General features: G+C 52.3%; 1 protein-coding gene across 1 annotated transcript; it reads right to left on the reverse strand.

The window, feature by feature from the left end:
* Positions 1–3,127: 3,127 nt before the first annotated feature.
* zzz3 (zinc finger, ZZ-type containing 3) lies at positions 3,128–18,488 on the reverse strand. Its single transcript, XM_084458164.1, has 12 exons — positions 18,431–18,488; positions 13,263–15,026; positions 10,498–10,636; positions 10,234–10,381; positions 9,948–10,063; positions 9,130–9,201; positions 8,899–9,000; positions 8,653–8,748; positions 7,798–7,950; positions 5,390–5,530; positions 4,882–4,982; positions 3,128–3,438 (listed from the first exon to the last, which is right to left on the reverse strand). The coding sequence occupies exons 2-12, from the start codon at positions 14,954–14,956 to the stop codon at positions 3,291–3,293; spliced, it is 2,910 nt and encodes a 969-aa protein (XP_084314290.1). The 5' UTR covers positions 14,957–15,026; positions 18,431–18,488; the 3' UTR covers positions 3,128–3,290.
* Between the last annotated feature and the right edge of the window lie 823 nt (positions 18,489–19,311).

Here is a 19,311-nt window from a genome sequence, read left to right on the forward strand (position 1 = left end):
GGGCTAGACTGTCTAGAACCTCACCAGCGCCACCTAGAGCCCCGGAGGTGTAATTACACTACCCCGCCTGAGCAGACTGACCTAACCCTACCCACCCTCCCCCATACCCCCAGCTGTGAAGACACCCAGTCAACAGACTCACTATCTATTCCCACACGATCACACAAATACACACACTCAAGAAAATCGACTCAAACGCATGTTCCATTCGATGTCTCGAAAACCGAACACAATCCGCATGGGTGAGAATGTCACATCTGCTTGTGACACAGAGGGAAGTATTTGTCACAAAACAACTTACATACATTTACTCTTGTATTGTCTACGTCTTTCACATGGTGATTTCAGTAATACAACTCAGTTGAAGAGACGTTTGTACAGACAAATATTGCTGCCTGCTGCTGTGACTGTGTTCGTTTCAAGCTGGACGCCGAGACTAGAAACGAAATGTTCTGCTGCTCTGCTGCTCTCTCTCTCTCTGTATGTTTGTGTGTGTGTGTGTGTGTACTCATGCTCTCATGCACAGTATGTTATATTGTAGCAAGCATGCAAGGGTTACAATCAAGCTTATTGCCTTTTGTGTATTTAATGAAGAAAACAGCAAAGAAAAAAACGTGTTGTATTTATATGGCTGTCTGCAGGCTTCTCGTATGGGAGTGTCACATTTAAGTGCTTGTTGAGTCAAATCGATATTTAACATTCAATAAAGATACATTTGCTAAATCAGGTCTCCATGTATGTGTTCATCTGGAATATACCATAAACCTCTGGATGTTGTCGAGGGAATTGGGTGACTTACAAATGTTCACCTGATTAGGCCCTTCTTTCAGCTTAGGATGGTCTCAACTTATTCTCCTCTGCTTTCATTTTCAGCTGTCCTCATATAATTAGTATTTTTTAATGTATTTTGTATTTATACCTGTATTTTATGTGTTGTGTGGACAGGACTCCTTTGAAAAGGAGATGTCTCAGAGCCGAAGGGCACCTCAATAAAGGTTTTTCAAAATGAAATGGATTAAATATCCTCCAGTAGATGGCAACAGGTTAAACGATGAAGGCGACGGTGTGAATCTGGGAAAGCACTTTCACGTCTCGCCCAAACCAGAGGATGGAACAGACACAAGAGGGCGGAGCCACTGTAGTCATGTATTCAGCAGCATCCTCACCTGTCAGACAGGCACAGGGTACTGGGAAGCACCAGCGTGTCTCCGCCTCTGATCACTCAGTAACGAGATCCCTTCCACCTGTGGTGTTGTTCTCTCTGCACCAGCCTTGAATCTCCCCCTCCTCTCTACAGACAAGGAGCTGATTTACTTTCTTCCTTTTACCACTCACAGGTCTTCATCTGTATCTCCAGGAAATAGAGGACAGGAATAGTAGGCTGTACCGTTGAAGACTAGGGCTAGATTTTCAGTGGACTCTCATCTCATCTAATGGCTGGGTTTGGTAATTAAATATTTGCTTTCCTGCTAATAACCCATTATCAGTGTCCAAGCTGATAGCGCCACCCGATGGCTCAAGAACTCATGACAGTGTAGAAGTCAAGGATCTATCACAGGAATGCTGACACTGTACGAACACATGTAACAGAATGATCCAGGAGTCACTCGATGTAGAAAGACTATTTTCACATACTTTTATTTCCACAGATCTCCTCTAGCATTTTTTTGTTTTACATTATTTAAGAACAGACTGTTATACACAGATATTGAAGCAGGGCAAGGGGTGAGGGAGGGAGACAAAACAAAAACCATACAAAATGGCGTCTAATCAAGCACAACAAAATCTAGTTGTATAAAATAACGTGGGTGTTCCACTGCGGCGGTGGCAACCACCACCTTAATTCTTCTGTCTCTCGCTCGCTCTTTTTTTAAATAGATTAATAAAAATACAATCTTTTTCATGGACCTTAAGGAGACTGCTAAATCAGAGGACCTAGAGGTGTGGTGATTGGTGAGATTTAATGGCGGACGAGTAACGGTCGAGTGATGGGGTGGAATTCTCCAGTAAAAGAAAATGGCACACAGCAACTACCACTGGCTACTTTTTCACCATAATGTCTGGTTTACTCCACATGATAAACAACGGCACACATCCATGGGGAGAAAAAAAAAAAAAACGACATCTTTCTACATCCTTTCATTTTCATACCGCTATGCGCATCACACAAGTTTTCCTTCAGCTTGTGTTCTCCGTGTTGTAGTGCTTCTTTTGTTGGAAACGGAACAGGTTGAGTTTAGACAGAGAGAAGAGAGAGAGAGAGAGAGGGGGGGGGGGGGGGGTGTAACAGTGAAAATGAGAGACGGTGAGAGGGAATGTGAGACGTGAGAGAGAGAGAGCAGCGCTGAGTGACGGTGGAAGCCCCGAGAGGCGTGTGACGCAGGGTCCGTTAACGGCTGAGTCCTTAGAAACGTCATATGGGTCGGCAGCTCCCGTGATTGGTTAAAAACCTGGTACCAACCAGAGAACACTTGACTTGCACCAAGCTCCTCCCTCAAAGACCCAGTTCTATATGCCCCCCCCCCCCACACACTGAGGGATGCTTGATTCATAAATACTCAACTACAGATATCTAGCTAGGACGAAATTCACTCTCTCGACACACACACACACACACACACACACACACACACACATACACACACACACACACACACACACACACACACACACACACAACCACACACACACACATACACACACATACATACACACACACACACACACACAACCACACACACAACCATCCATCCATGTGAGTCTCGGGTGATGAGTAGGTCCACTACACTGGGGTACTCTGACCGCACGTTCTCACAGATCCGCTGACCGGCTCCAACGCCACTTCTTCTCCAGTCTTGAAGAGCAGCACAGGGAGGTCCGTACGGGCGAGGACTCTGGGGGGAGGAGGGGGGAGGTGGTATCTCTCTGAGTCTAGGAAACGTTGGTGTCCCTACGGTTTGTTTTTTAGTTTGTGGGTGGGTAACCTGGCTGTCAGGGGGTTGCCACATTTCCCACGCTCCTCTTCCTCTTAGAGCCAACGTGCCGCCCCCTCCCCCCGCATCCGGTGTGGCGAGGGAGGCTGGCCGGTTTCCACAAAGCCCCCCCGCCACCAGCCACCGCTGTGTGCTCGCCCCTCCCCCCTCCCCCCCCCCCTCTCCCCGGGTGCCTGGCTGCCTGCCTGGCGGGCTAGTGGCGGGTTAAGCGGTTTCTGGGACTTGGAGGGTGGAGCCATGCACAGTGGCCAGTGGGAGTGGCCAGTGGGACGCTGTGGACAGAGCCCGGGGTGCCTGTCATCTGTTGGCAGGGAAGTAGTTGGGGTCCAGGTAGTTGTAGCCCGTGGTCTGAGGCAGGCAGTAGTCCCGGTCCAGGAAGGCTTCTTCTGCGTGGTAGACGGGCTCTAGGTTGTGGCCGGGTTTGTGGGTCTCTGTCTCGTACAAGCTGGGAGGGGGGATCGGGGGAAACGGTCAGTACATGGAGAGGGGCAGACTGGTTTTCTGTCTAAAGCCGGGTTTCACGCAAAACATCCATTGACGGTTTCAAGAGGTTTTCAGAATAGAATGTTTTGTTCGGAAACTGCCTTCTCAGGCCCTGTCCACACGAACACAGGTATTTTCTTGAAACCGGGCATTTTTCTACGCGGTTTGGCCTTCCATGCACACGCAAACGGCATTCTAAGTCAGAATTCTAGGACTTTTTTTTTTTTAAACCGTCCGGGGTGAACATTTTTAGAAACTCCACTTTCAGTGTTGTCGTGTGGACAAGAAAACCAGAGTTTTGGGCTTGTTTTTAGGTAGCCGTTACCTCCTGTTTACATAAAATGCTGGAATGAGAACCGTGTGGACTCAACCACACAACTCTGCAGCTCTCGGTTAACAAAATGCTGTTCCTCTTGTGTTTTCTCTTGGAAAATAAAGGGCTAACTAGCTAACGCTAACTCTAATGCTAGCATTAGTGTTAGAATTAGCATTAGCTAGCTAGTGTTAGCATTATCGTTAGCTAGCATTATCGTTAGCATTAGCTAGCTAGCGTTAGCGTTCAAAAGTGCCTTTTGTGATGTCACAGTGACCTTAACCTTTGATATTTGAATACCAAAATCTAATCCAATAATCTAATTAAGTCCAACTGGACATCTTGACCAAATATGTACAAATTCTGTCGTTCTTGAGATATCGTGTTCAGCAGGCCAAACACACCTTTTGTGAGGTCGGTGACCCTTGACCTTTGACCCCCACAATGTAATCAGTTAATCCTCGAGTCCAACTGGACATTTTACCCAAATATGAAAAAAATTATGTTAAGCCTTTCTTGAGATATTGTGTTCATCAGGCCAAAAACACATTTTGTGAGGTCACAGTGACCTTGACTTTGTCAGGCTATCGCCTGGCGGAGGTATAAAAAGTTGGAGTGGAGCAGAAGTCCAAAAGTGAATGTGACAGCAAGCAGCCTATTTGACGTGCGTGTTACAGCTTTGTTACCATGGCGCCATCGAACAGAATGAGCCAGCGACAGCGTGTTTGAGTTCTCATGTTTTTTTCCAAGAATGAAGGAGGAAAAACCCCGGTTTCAAAAATACCCGTGTTCATGTGAACAAGGCCTCAGTTCTTAAACTGTAAATATCTGACGTGATGAATCTTCCACGGCTTGAGTTTCAGAACAACAAACATTCTAAAACGGCTTCCAGCCTGTTCCGACCCCAGTTTAAGGCTCTGGGATTTCAGCCACAACTTGCAGCTGTGGAATGGTTCCCGGAAGGTGGTATGCTAATCCCAAACCTAACCTTTCCCCCTTTTCCTGTAGTCCAACGGTGAACATCCTGTAATAGGGATTATGGGTCTGATATGTTAAGCCTCTACGGGTCATCATCAGTCGGGCGGGTCTCACCAGTCAGAGCAGTTGGTGCAGAAGTCGACAGCGTTGTCTGAGGGACAGTCCTGACAGTGCCACCTCGCCCCCTGGATGGGCTCCACACCACACATGTCACACTGGAGAGAGAGAGGGAGAGGAGGGAGGGAGGGGAAGAGAGAGAGAGAGAGTTCACAAACTGCCGTCTTGGCATGTGCAACGGAGGCTTTGCGAACGGTGCGTATTCTGGTACGACGTCGACAAAGCGCGTCATGTCTCCGTGGGTTGCGGCCCAAAAACGCGTGTGCGCACGGCGCGAGAGGCGCGCGGTTATTTAAAGGCGGCGCCGTTACCGCACAACCGGGCTCGAACTCGGGGCCCAGCGACACTCTTGCATGCATGAATGAATTGCGATGTGTAGGAAGACTCGGCTCATGAGTGGCAGGTTCCTGTGAGGCGGCCGGGGCCGTGGGGGGGCTCTGTGTGTGTGTGTGTGTGTGTGTGTGTGTGTGTGTGTGTGTGTGTGTGTGTGTGTGTGGGGCGTCACCTTGTAGCCCAGGTGCTGGGCCACGCCCCCGTCGCCGTCCTCCTGGAACTCCTGCAGCCTCCTCCTCCTCAGCCTCTTCAGCTCCTGCAGCTCCTTGTACTCCGGGAGGTGGCGGTACTCCAGGGGAACGCCCTCCTCGTCCTGGACACACACACGCACGCACACACACACACACACATTCAGATAGACGCACACACATATTCAGACACACATATTATAGTGATGATGAGATTACACAGGGATACAAATCAACAAAACAAATGTAATGTAGAATAATAATTATTAAAAAAACAGTTACAGGTTTAAGTACATAGGTCTAGAGCCATGGATTTAAACTTATACAAACACACACACACACACACACATTTAGGGACACAGTACACGTACGCACGTACGCACGTGCACGGACTGACACACATTCAGGGACACACATGCACGCGCAGACACACATTCAGGGACAAGCGCACACACGGACACACATTCAGGGAGACACACACACACACGACACACACAGCGTTAAGAGTGCTTTCTGGGGACACTGCTACTGTATTCTCCAGGTGTCTTTCCGCCTACGGACCGACCTCGGACACGGTGGAATAAATCTAACTGAACGCCGCGAAACAGCCGTTCAACCCGCCCCCGCCTGACACACACACACACACACACACACACACACACACACACACACAGTCACAGCAACTCCCCCCCCCCCCACCCCCCCTAAGGGTCTCCACTCCCCTAGACGAGCCAGCCACAGAGGGATGGGACGCGCTGAAGTCTTAAACACGGGTCAGGTCTTAATGCGGGTCGGGTCTAAACACGGGTCGGGTCTTAACGCGGGTCGGGTCTAAACGCAGGTCGGGTCTAAACACGGGTCGGGTCTAAACACGGGTCGGGTCTAAACGCCGGTCGGGTCTTAACACGGGTCGGGTCTAAACACGGGTCGGGTCTTAACACGGGTCGGGTCTTAACGCGGGTCGGGTCTAAACACGGGTCGGGTCTAAACACGGGTCGGGTCTAAACGCCGGTCGGGTCTTAACACGGGTCGGGTCTAAACACGGGTCGGGTCTTAACACGGGTCGGGTCTTAACACGGGTCGGCTCACGGCTCTCTCCAGACCCCCGGCCATCCGCGTCTTTCTGACCAGCTCCAACATCCACTAATCCTCCGCTGACGCGGGTTCCGGCGAGCAGGCTTTTCTGAAAGGTCACTGCCAGAGGGGGGACAGGGGGGGGGGGGGGATGTCAACGCTCGGCTGCACGATGATGGGGGGAGTAGAGCGAGCACAGCGTCTTATACTGATGAGAATAAAGGTTAGGATGGAGAGAGAGAGAGAGAGAGAGAGAGAGAGAGAGAGAGAGAGACCGAAGCCGACACGTCATTTCCGACGCACGCACACACTCACACATGCACACACACACTGCTTCTGTAGCTTGATTTTTTTAAAACACACACGATCATCAGTGCTAATTGGCCTGTTATTGCGAGAGCGCTCAAGGCACAGCGGAGACGGAGAGGGCTTGGAAGGGAGGAGGGAGGCTGACATCCTCCGCATCTCAATAGTCTCTAACGCCTGCTCCCCTTAGACCGGTGAGAGATAACAGGCATCCGGCACACAGCGGCCGTCCGGCCTGCGTTTACAGATCAGCGCTCAGGCAGGGGGAGGTGGCCGCCGTGGTTTATTGAGACCCGGCCACGGAGGGAGCAGGGACTGTGTGAGCTATTGAGACCCAGCCGCGGAGAGCAGTTTGGCCTATTGAGACGCAGCCGCGGAGAGGCGAGGGGACAGCGTGAACTATTGAGACGCAGCCACGGAGAGGCGAGGGGACAGCGTGAACTGTTGAGACGCAGCCACGCAGAGGCGAGGGGACAGCGTGAACTGTTGAGACGCAGCCATGGAGAGCAGTTTGGCCTATTGAGACTCAGCCACGAAGAGGCGAGGGGACGGCGTGAACTATTGAGACGCAGCCAAAGAGAGGCGAGGGGACAGAGGGGACAGCGTGAACTACTGAGACGCAGCCGCGGAGAGGCGAGGGGACAGAGGGGACAGCGTGAACTACTGTGTGGGCTGCTGAGGCGTGAGGGCTGCGTGAGCGACAGAAGGGTGGGGGGGCGGGGCTGCGTGAGCGACAGAAGGGTGGGGGGCGGGGCTGCGTGAGCGACAGAAGGGTGGGGGGGCGGGGCTGCGTAAGCAACAGAAGGGTGGGGGGGCGGGGCTGCGTAAGCAACAGAAGGGTGGGGGGGCGGGGCTGCGTAAGCAACAGAAGGGTGGGGGGGCGGGGCTGCGTGAGCGACAGAAGGGTGGGGGGGTGGTGCTGCGTGAGCGACAGCAGGGTGGGGGGGGCGGGGCTGCCTGAGCGACAGCAGGGTGGGGGGGGTGGGCGGGGCTGTGGTGGCGAGCGGCTGACCGATTCGTCGTCGGCGGACTGGTCCTGCAGACTGTTGAAGAAGCCGGAGCGCTCGTCCTCCTCGTCCATGTAGACCGGCGGCTCGTAGGAGGTCAGGAAGGTGGACTGCCTGTACAGGTGCTTGTTCAGGTGGTGCTGCCGCTTACTGGACGCCTGTGGAACAGCAGCGACCAGCGGTCAGTCGGAGGTGCCTCAGCTCACGGGCTTGTTGGCAGATAGAAAAGGATCATGACTATAGAGCGCCTGAGCAGAGCTGGAAGAGAAAACCGCCACGGGACCTTAAATCAGATCAAATATGAACGGTAGTGAACGGCGTGAGAAAAATGATTTCTTGATCCCGACTGAATTGCGCTATGACCATCACGTTTGTCAATTTAAAACATACATTTTTACTAATCTTGGGTAACTCGCAAGTTAGCTAATATTAGCTAGCCGACCTTACTTATTTAACACTCACCAAACCCTTGTAAAGCCGATCTCGCATGCCAGCTCTTACAGAACTGACAAACTATCCTTTCGCATTCCTGCAGCTCTCAACGTGATCAGACTAATAGTGACTTCCACCTCTTAATCATTTTAAACTCCTTCTGGAATAACTGCTCTACAGTATTACAACAAACTGCAACTTTCTTGACTTGCAGAATTAGCTTTTAATTCATTCATGGCACAATTCAAACGGGATCAAGAAATTATTTGTTTATCGCCATTGACTACCGTACACATTTCTTCCTGAACGAAGGTCCCATGGGACGACTCTTCCTGCTTCCTCTCAGGCTCTCTGTGCAGAGAGAGACTTCTGACTCTGTTGTTGACGGAAAAGGGGTCAGAGTGGATTTAGAGAGGAGCGACGGGTACCTTTTTGCTGTACATGCACATGTTAGGTGTCCTCCCAGGCACTGGGATACCTGCTTTTGTCAGTTTGATGAAATACTTCTGCACTCTACTGGCGACCTGGACACAAAACGACAGGAACGTGACGCTGGAGGAACCGTCCGTACATCTCTAATCCCAGCAGCGAGGAGTTTTGTTTCTGTGAGGAAAACGCCCTGAGACGCGCGGTGAATACCACCGGGTTCTGCAGGGTTCCACGGCGGCGCTCACCTGTTTGGCGGTCCGGTTACCCAGCTCGTCTGCGATCTTCTGCCAGCGCTTCGACTCCACCTCTTCGGGCGGGAACTTCAGGAGGAGCTGTTCCAGCTTTTTCTACGCACGCACAACGCAAACAACACAAACACACAGATACGCACAAAACACCGTTGGTTGGAGTAGAGGGGCCAAAGACGACGGATGATCCCGGCTTCTCGGCGTGAGCAGAGCGCCGTGCGTCCCTACCTGCTCTTCCACCGTCCACAGCTGGTTGAAGGTGTCCGGTTTGCTCTGGTGACACAGCCTCCCTCTGATCATCTGCAAGGCCACAAAACACAACAATGACACAACACAACAATCAACAGGACAGGACTGACCACACCTGAAAGACCAAGACAAAACACAATCTTACTGAGGAGGAGCCAGACTGACCAAGGGAATCTGTTCAGGACTGGACTGCGTGAGGGTGCAGGGCTGAAAATTAACACCTGCCACCGGCCAAATGCAGGCAAAATTTCAAACTGCCGACTAGATTTTGGAAGGCTATCTGAAGAAAAAAAAAACTTGGCCGGTAGATTTTTTCATCTACAGTCCCCTTGGCAGGTGACTCACCGTGAGCCAAAAAGTTAATTTTCCACCCCTGTGAGTGACCATGCCGGTGCGTCCACAACGGAAACAACGAGCGGATGAGAAAATAACAACGCGGCGTTCGCACGGTCCGCTCGCCAAGCCGCCGCTCGTCTCCGCCATCAACTCAAACCAATCAAACGCGCAACGCACGCTAACGCAACACACTGACACAAACACACACACACGCAACAAAGCACAGGAAAGACTGGAAATGGGAGGTGGGGCAAGGGAGGGGTCGTCTGCTCGTGTTCCCTCAGGATACACGAGACGCCTAGCAGGAAGCCCAACGCTCCGCTGATGCAGCTGGCGGAGCCTCACCAGACTGAGGCTGTGTGCTAGGTGATCACCCCCCCCCCCTCCACCCCCCCACCTCTCTCACTCAGGTTTCAGGGCGGTGCGGGGGCGCGTCGGCGGTCCGAGTCTGCGATCCGTACCTGGGTTTGCCTGCTGTTCTCTGGGGCATCACTGGAGGGTAGAGCTGAGTACATGGTGGACGACTCCCCTTCCTTCTTGGGCTCCAGAGGGCTTTTCGGTCGAACTGGTAATCCCACTAGGTTAAAAAAAAAAAAAAAAAGAACAAAAGAGAATATTAATTTTAATATTTCTGATTTTGTAAAGAAGAGTAGGGAATTCTTTGTAAAACATTCCAAATAAACAACACGGCAGAAATGACCTTTTCATGAGATGAGAAATAACGCGCAGGGGACCGAACACACATACCCTTATCAAATATGAGCTTCAGCTGCCTGGTTTTGCGTTTCTTGTCGCAGAACTCCCTTTCGAAGTCCCCTAGGCCTGAGGTGTACTGACCCCACGGGATGTCGGGGAGCTGGACCACTCTCTGGGGGCAGGGCAAGCCCAACTCCACCTGGGGGGGGGGGGTGGATGGGGAGGACCGTTCAGGGGTCGAAGGTCAGAGTTCACGGCGGCGTCTCGTCGTAGACCGCGCAGGGCGTGGTACGTGCGTGCGGACGGCCCTGGTACCTGTTTCTGCAGCTGCTCCACAAAGCTGATGGGGTCGGACAGCGCCTCCCTCTGGTGACGCGCCAGCTGCTCCAGGTCCAGGATGGCCTGCGTGCGCTGGGCCTCCAGCACCCCGATGGTCTGCAGCAGACGCTGGTAACTGAGAGAGAGGGAGGGAGGGAGGGGGAGAGGGAGGGAGAGAGAGGGAGGGAGGGAGGGAGGGAGGGAGAGAGAGGGAGGGAGGGAGGGAGAGAGAGGGGTGGAGGGAGGGAGGGAGGAGGGAGAGAGAGAGAGGGGTGGAGGGAGGGAGAGAGAGGGGTGGAGGGAGGGAGGGAGAGGAGGGAGAGATAGAGGGAGGGAGAGAGGGAGGAGGGAGAGAGGTGGAGGGAGAAAGAGAGAGGGGTGGAGGGAGAAAGAGAGGGATGGAGGGAGACAGAGAGGTGGAGGGAGAGAGAGGTGGAGGGAGGGAGACAGAGAGGTGGAGGGAGAGAGAGGTGGAGGGAGAGAGAGAGGGGTGGAGGAAGGGACAGACAGGGATAGAGGGAGGGACAGAGGGATGGAGGGAGGGGCAGAGGGATGGAAGGAGGGACAGACAGAAGGAGAGGAGGGGTGGAGGGAGGGACAGTGTGCATTATTTAGACCCGGCACTTGCCACGCATCGCACATCAAACTTTTAAGGACCCGGGACCATGCATAATTCAATAACGCCACTGGGAAACGGATCAGCACCGAGCCAGGACACCTCGTCAGGGGCTGCGACTGCGGGGAGGGGAGGCGGCCTGCGGGCCGGCCCGGGCGCTGGGAGCGAACACCGCTGACGGCTTTTCACCTCAGCGTTCATCCGGCCTCATCCAAGCCCTCTCACAACAAACGCTCGCGACGTCACGGCGCCTCGCGCCGGGCCGACACATTGAACTTTTCAGGCAGGACCTCGGGGCAGAACGGCCACCGCAAATTAGGTCACCGAGCAGCAGAAAATGAGTGTGTGATTGGTCTTGTGTTTCGGCGAACCACGGTGGCAGAGGCGGTGGCGAGGTTCCTCTAATCTAATACAGGTGCTGGCGGTGAGGACCAATCTCCTCTAACAGGACCTGAATGAAAATCCATGAGGGGATGGAATTAATTCGGTAATAACTGCCAGGACCCTGCTTCACATAGCTTCAGGTTCAGAACGGGTTTCGTCAAAACATCACACAAAAATAACAACAACAACACAACAATAAAATATGCATTAACCCAGCCTAAAGGACAGGAGCCATATGCAGTTGAGTCGAACGCTTGGTTGCTCTCGGCAGCGTGGCCGCAGGCCAGGAGTTCCGGGAACGGGACTGGTGTTGCGTCGCCCCCTACTGGGCTCCAGGGCCAGCCTGACAGGCAGTCACGCCGGCACCGCCACCGGCAGACGCACCAGAGAGGTGCCATGTCATAATGTGCCGTGTCATAATTATGACACTCTCGGCCTCCGCGTTCCGAACGCCTCACCGAGACACACACGCAAACACGTGCACGCGCACACACACACATACACACAGACACACACACAGACACACCTACACACAGACACACAGACACACATACACAGACACACACAAACACACGGAAGGGCTATGCGAGATGCTATAACTATACTGCTCAAAAAAAATTAAGGGAACATTTAATTATCCCATCCAGCCTTGAATGGGTTAATGATTTTGATGTCCAAGGACCGTCCATATGTCATTTTGCTCTTGACCAATTACACAACGTAATCAATAAAGACTTTCCAATGGAAACCAAAATCATTAACCCACTGAGGGCTGGATGTGATGAGTAAGTGTTCCCTTAATTTTTGGGGGCAGTATATATATATCACTATCTGGAGGCGCAGCAGCGTCTTTACAGGCTGGTTAGATCACAGGGAAACGCTGATTTAATGGCGTGCTCGGCTCCATCGAGCGAGCGGAGATGTATCACTGCAGGGGATGAATTAGCGCTGTCATGCTATCACAGAACTGACCGCTCTATTCAAGCCTTCCATAAAAAAACAAAAACAATCTGGCCTCGGTACGGCACGTAATCTTTCTCAAATTACCCGGGTGCATGCAACATGATCGTCCTAAATCCATTACTTTTGGCTTGTTTTGTTTTTTAACCGTGCACTAAAACCAGATTGGGATTTCAGAGAGCGCCCATCCCCCCATCTGCCCCTCCCCTCCCCGCGGCGTGGCTGGCCCGGATCAGCTGACCTCGACACGCCGCCACGAGCACGCTCCGATTGAGCACAGCGTGAGACGACCTGACCACCAGAACCAGCAAACACCCCCCCCCCCGCCCCCACACACACACAATAGCCTTATCATCACAACCCGCTCTCCGAACAGCCAGAGCGCCACAACAAGCACATTATAACAGACACTCCTCCTCCTCCCTCAGGAGTTCTCTCTCCATATGAGATTTGAGTTTCATTAAAATGTTCTGGCAAAAATACAGACTGAACGCAGTGGAAAGCGAGCAGCGTGACACCAGGCGGCGCTAAGCAGGAGGGACTCGCAGTCTCCGTGACACAAACTACCGTCCCCGTGTCCTTGATCTGGCAGAATGTACTAAACCCATGTCCTCACATAACCTGGATGGAACTCGAAACCGATTCCTACCGTGCTTCCAACGCGCCGAGCCCAAACAGAGGCTACATATTCAAACTGACTGGAGACGTACGACGCGACGGACCGGCGAGCGGACCGAACGCGCGGACTCTCGAGGGGGGGGGTGGGGGGGGGGCGGCGTGACCGCGGCGAGCGCAGACATACTCTTTATTGTGTTTGAGAGCCAGGTGGTCCGACTCAAAGTAATACACGTCTGGCTCCTCCTCTTCCTCCTCCTCTTCCTCCTCCTCCTCGTCGTCCACCGCGGCCCGGCTGCCCGCCGGCTCCTTGCTGGCTCTGGCCTCTTTGCTCGCCGCCGGCATGGAGTCTCCGCCCCCTGCGCGGGCGCCGTGGTTCACGGAAGCCCGCTGGTCGCCGCAGGGGCCCGCGCCGTCCGAGGGGGCGGGCTCCTCCTCCTCCACCTCCACCTCCGGCCCGGCGCGGGCCTCCAACTCCTCCACCTCCTCCTCCTCGGCGGTCCCCAGCGACCCACCCAGCGGGCCGTTGTCCCTGGGCGGGGAGCAGCCGGGCTTCGGACCCCCGCCGCCGGCCGCCCTCCTGGGCGAAGTCCTCAGGGTGTACCTGTGTTCGTGGTGCTCGGTGAAGGAGGGGGGCGTGCCGGACGCCGAGGGGCCGCAGCCGGGCTCCGAGAGGGAAGGGGCGGGCGCGAGCGGTGGCGGCGGCGCTTCTCCTGAGTTGCTGTTGTTGTTGTTGTTGTTGATGATGACCGGGTTGTCGTTTGTGTTGTTTATGAAAGTGGAAGTGGAGGAGGAGGAGGAGGAGGGGGGAGGGGCGGAGTCTTGCACGGGCGTGAAAGGCCGGCCGTTGGTGCTGACCACCTCCTCCTCCCTCACCTGCTCCTCGTGGGCCATGCAGACCGAGTCCCCCACCACGTCCACCTCCGCCTCCTCCAGCCCCGCCTCCCGGACCACCAGCAGCTCTGGGGCGGGGCCCTCGGGGGCGGGGCCCTCGGGGGCTGCCGGAGGCAGCGGGGAGGCGGGGGCTTCCCCCGAAACGCCGACCTCCGCCTGCTCAGGGACAGAGTTTCTACAAGGCACGATGGGCTCCGGGGACGAGGGCGCCTCCGCCTGGCCGCCGTTGAGCAGCGCGGGGCCGGTGCTGGCAGCGGCGGCAGGCGGTGACGGGGGATCGCCGCCAGGCTCTACAGCGAGCGAGCCCGGCCTGGTGTCCTTATCGGCGTCGCCGCCGTTCTCCCCGAGGCCGTTAGAGGCCTTGTGGGCGTTCTGGGGCGGCGCCGGTCCCTCGCTCTCCACGCCTCCATCCTCCTCCTCCTCGTCTTCTTCTTTGCTGAGGCGGGGCGAGAGCGAGGACGAGGCAGCGGTGGCGTTTTGGCTCGGTGAATCGTCTTTGTTGTTGTTTTCCTTGAGAGCGGCGGGCGCGGGGGCGGGGCCGGCGGCGGTGGGGGGAGGCGGGGCGTCGTCCTCGTGTCCCTGCGGCTCCCCGGGGTGGGAGCAGCGCTTGGCCCGCTTGAGGAGCGGGGAGGAGGCGTCCCGCGCCCCGGCCTTCTCCTCCACGCCCGCCCCGCCACCCCTCTCCGAGCAGGACACGCCCCGTTTCCTGGGGCCGGCCCACTGCTCCCCCCCCTCCGGCGAGGCCTTGGAGTCGGCTACCTTCCCCTGCTGGCCCCCGGGCTGCGACGAGGACGAGGACGAGGACGAGGCCTGCTGGGAGTCCTGCCTCTTCTTGGGCGAGCGGGCGCGGGGTAGGGGCGAGGCCGCCGGCGCCTCCTCCGGCTGGGCGATGCTGCGGTTCCTGAGGGTGCGGCCGCAAAAGTTCTCGTCCAATCCATTGATCCCCACTGATGACCTCGTGACGCGCGAGGAACGGGACGCGGCCATGCTACGGCGGGCGTGCCTCCTACTGGCTCCTCATCGTGGGGCGCTCCCCTCTGCAGCGGAATCCAGGCACCTGCGGGAGAAATCGAAGGGTTCTAGAACATTCCGCACATGATTCACTCACATGCATTCATCTCTGGCTGCCTTAAAGGAAAGTATCGATTAGCTGCGAGCAACTGGAGTTCACGTTTGCAACTGAAGCCCCAGCGGGAAAAGTAAACGGAGAGGATTCAAAGCCTCCATATTTATAAGGAAATCTAATTCAATGTTGGTCCTGTCAGATGATAAATAAGACCAGCATCTTACATCTGGTTCAGTGAATCTCTTAACATTTCAAAACGTCAGACTTGAGCTTTGAACCTCGGCTGCTTATGCCTCATGCCATGAAAAACGACTACATGAATACGACGTGAATGTTCATCTTTCTAGACCTCCCTCTGGTCCAGGGATGCTTGTTTTTTTTTCCCCGAGTCTAAAACAAAACAGATGTTTTACTGGGTCACTGACGGTGTCCTCGTCCATCAGAGGTGGAGTCACCCCGTTCTCAGGGGATGAGGGGCTGAGGCACCCGGTACACTGCTTATCTCCATAAAGCGTCGAGTCATGTACCCAAAGGCTTCATTCAATACCGTACCATATTGCAAAATGTCAAAGACAACAATCCTCATTGTAATAGCACTTCTCAAGAGGCAGTTTTCCTAGTATAGGCTAAACAGGTCATGTGCGAAACCCTATGAATGGCAGGATAAACTTTGGAGCACTGCAATTCAAAACTAACCTTCCTTAACTTGTTCTGTGAACTGCGCTGTATCCCATAAATAATAGGAAGGACTGGCTACACCCCATAAATCCGCCAGCGGTGGAAAATAACATCTAGATGTGCAACATGACTTTCAAGGGAGGAATAATTTATCCCGACCCCCTTCGGAGCAGACTAGAACACAGAAACCTTGACATCAATTAAAATAGGGGACAAAGTACCTACGCATAAATCATCTAACCTTATCTGTGAGCCTCTGTCACAGTTTACTTTAAAGGCCTTGGGGAAGAAACATCAGAAAGAAGAGAAATAATCCTTTCTACAATATTTTGACTTCAACAAAAGGTCACTAGTAGCTTTTTCAGTGATTTGTTTAAAATTGTCAGTCTGTCAGGAACGCTGCACACAGGCTGCTCCTCCTTCACACCCCATCCAGGCCTCCAGCTGAGACAACTAATGTGATTTGACCATGCATAAAATCAGGGAGGGAAGAAAAGGCAGATCTATATTAAAAGTGTACCTTATACTCGAGGGGGTTCAACAAATTACGATAACTCCATCTTTACTTTTGGAATACATTATTCCTCTCTCTTTTAAGTCACTGCCTACGTGGTTTGTAAACAACACAGAGCACGGGCAGGTTTGAGACAGAATGTAGCAGCAATATTTTGTTAAACCCAACATGTAGGTAAAATAAACAATTATTTTCCAGTTCTACCAGCGTTGACGCGGGCTGTATAACGACCTTCATACAGAATTGGATCGGTTTGTGTAGAAAATCAAATACGTGACAGAAAGGGACCTTATTCGTGGCTGACAGCTTTAGCTTCACAATTCAGCAAAATCCAGCACGAGTATCATTAGCAATAGCTAGCTAGCTAAATACATTCAGTTTCATATGTCAAGCATAATACTTCCTGCTCAAAAGAGCCTGTCGCATTATCATAGCTGTGAACTTTAAATGGACACGTGCTGGTCGCACTAGTTTTTGTTTTTATGAACCAACTCGTCAACGCGCAAACAGAGCTATAGCTGGCTCTTGTTGACTTAACGTTTTTAACGTTTTAAAATGTATGTATGTGAAGCGTTAACACTGGTGTGTGTAAAGCGAATGCCATGGGATGTTAGTTTTAAGATGAGAATACAAGCAAGTGCAAATTACAAATCAAAGTCTGTCAAACAACAGTTAAATGTCTCTACTCTCACCCTCATCTCGGTGTCGTTGTCTTCAATAAACATTTCCATTCATTGGGCCTTACTCCCATCATCAGATCCGCGGATTGGCATGGCTCTAAAGCCCAGAGAGCACTCTCTTACATCCAGACTAGCCTAGCAGCCAGCTATACACCAAGCCTAGCCTAGCAGCTAACTCTAAAACAAGTCTAGCATAGCCTAGCAGCTAACTCTAAACCAAGCCTAGCCTAGCAGCTAACTCTAAACCAAGCCTAGCCTAGCCTAGCAGCTAACTCTAAAACAAGTCTAACATAGCCTAGCAGCTAACTCTAAACCAAGCCTACCGTTAGCAGCTAGCTCTAAACCAAGCCTAGCCCAGTCCAGCAGCTAGCTCTAAACCAAGCCTAGCCCAGTCCAGCAGCTAGCTCTAAACCAAGCCTAGCCCAGTCCAGCAGCTAGCTCTAAACCAAGCCTAGCCCAGTCCAGCAGCTAGCTCTAAACCAAGCCTAGCCTAGTCCAGCAGCTAGCTCTAAACCAAGCCTAGCCCAGTCCAGCAGCTAGCTCTAAACCAAGCCTAGCCTAGTCCAGCAGCTAGCTCTAAACCAAGCCTAGCCTAGTCCAGCAGCTAGCTCTCAACCAAGCCTAGCCCAGCAGCTAGCTCTAAACCAAGCCTAGCCCAGTCCAGCAGCTAGCTCTAAACCAAGCCTAGCCCAGTCCAGCAGCTAGCTCTAAACCAAGCCTAGCCCAGTCCAGCAGCTAACTCTAAACCAAGCCTAGCCTAGTCCAGCAGCTAGCTCTAAACCAAGCCTAGCCCAGTCCAGCAGCTAGCTCCAGCTCATGAAAGTTGCAGGATATAAATGTGTGAGGGTGCAACTGGCTAGCAAACAAGTACACGAGAATCTAATCAAACTTAACTAGTCGGAATAGTTTGATGATGCAGCAAAATTACAGTATTAATGTACCTAGAAGAAAATGTTCCCATTCTCTCTCTCGAGTCAATAAAGAGGCAAAGCTAACTTGCTATGTCTAACACGCGAGCATCATGATAGACTAGCGTGTGGTTGGTTAGCATCGCTAACAGGGCTGCGCTCAGCAGACAGGACGGGCAACCCTGGCGCACCCCAACATTTATGCACCACTAATATTTGCCTTTGTGAATCAATGGGCCATAGTCACGTGCAACTAACTAACAAGTAACTAAACGCCTCGTTGACCAACTATTTGCAAGTAGCCAAACATCGGCGATGTTCACTAACGTTAGCAAGTTAGCAACTGGCTAGCTTTGTTCTGGAGAAGCTAACAGTAGCTCCATGAAATAGCAGTTACTATCAGCGGAGTAGCAAGCTAGCTGGGGCGCGTTAGCTAGCTAATAGGTGGTCCCTGGTAACTTTACCAAGACATTCACACACACAACGACCTTTCTACTGGCAGAGGCAACTCCTATTGTCAGTAAGATAGAATTGAATCCCCCCCCCTAATTGCATTTGATGCAACTAAATAATCCTTTAATGTAAAATGGTTTGTGAAGCTGAAGAATTACTTACCTCACTTCCGCAAGCCGTTTGCTGCACATTCGGCAGCAGCCATATTTTCTATCCAGTCAACTGGTCGTGTGTGTGTGTGTGTGTGTGTGTGTGTGTGTGTGTGTGTGTGTGTGTGTGTGTGTGTGTGTGTGTTAGTCCCACAATCCCGCCGCGCTCGTCAAAATGCAACTGTACATTTTTGCCTCTGTCAGGCAGTAGTGCAGTGTGTTAGAGTGGTCTATTGCCGAGGAGCAGTGGATGCAAAACATATGGTCATATATATATAGTAAGGTGTCAATTTTATATATATAATAGTAGTATAATTTACACCTTACAATAAGATAGTTACTTTAATAGTTCTATTAAAGTAACTCTTATGTACAGTAGGGTTTCGATTATTGTCAGTTAAACAGAGGTTACTTGCACAGAACATTCAATAATGTGATATAGCATTGCAGCAACTGATAAATAAGACAGGCAAGCTTGGGATACATGTTGACACTGATGCATATGGCACAGTAATACAGACAGATGGAAACGTAGCACTTGAAAATGAAGTACCTAAACTCTTCAGTTAATACCAACTTGAGAAATCATTTTGATCACACTTCATCAAACTGTTTTTTGTCAGGATTTAATATCAGCTGGTCAAAATCAGAACAGACCTTTTGTATTGAAGCATTCTTATGCAATATTCTAAGTACATGTTCAGCATTCTTTGCCCGCCCGCCCGCCCACCCACCTAACAAACCAACAAACCAGCCAGTGAATACATAAGCAACACCATGCCCAACACAGAAACGAATGCCTTCAACTGGGGTTACTGATGGAAATATGTATTCTGTACATATAAAGTTCAGCCAAGATAGCCACAACTATTGTGTACATTACAGTATGTTGGG

This window comes from Borostomias antarcticus (genome assembly GCF_949987555.1).
Source record: "Borostomias antarcticus genome assembly, chromosome: 24".
Classification (NCBI taxonomy): Eukaryota; Metazoa; Chordata; class Actinopteri; order Stomiiformes; family Stomiidae; genus Borostomias; species Borostomias antarcticus.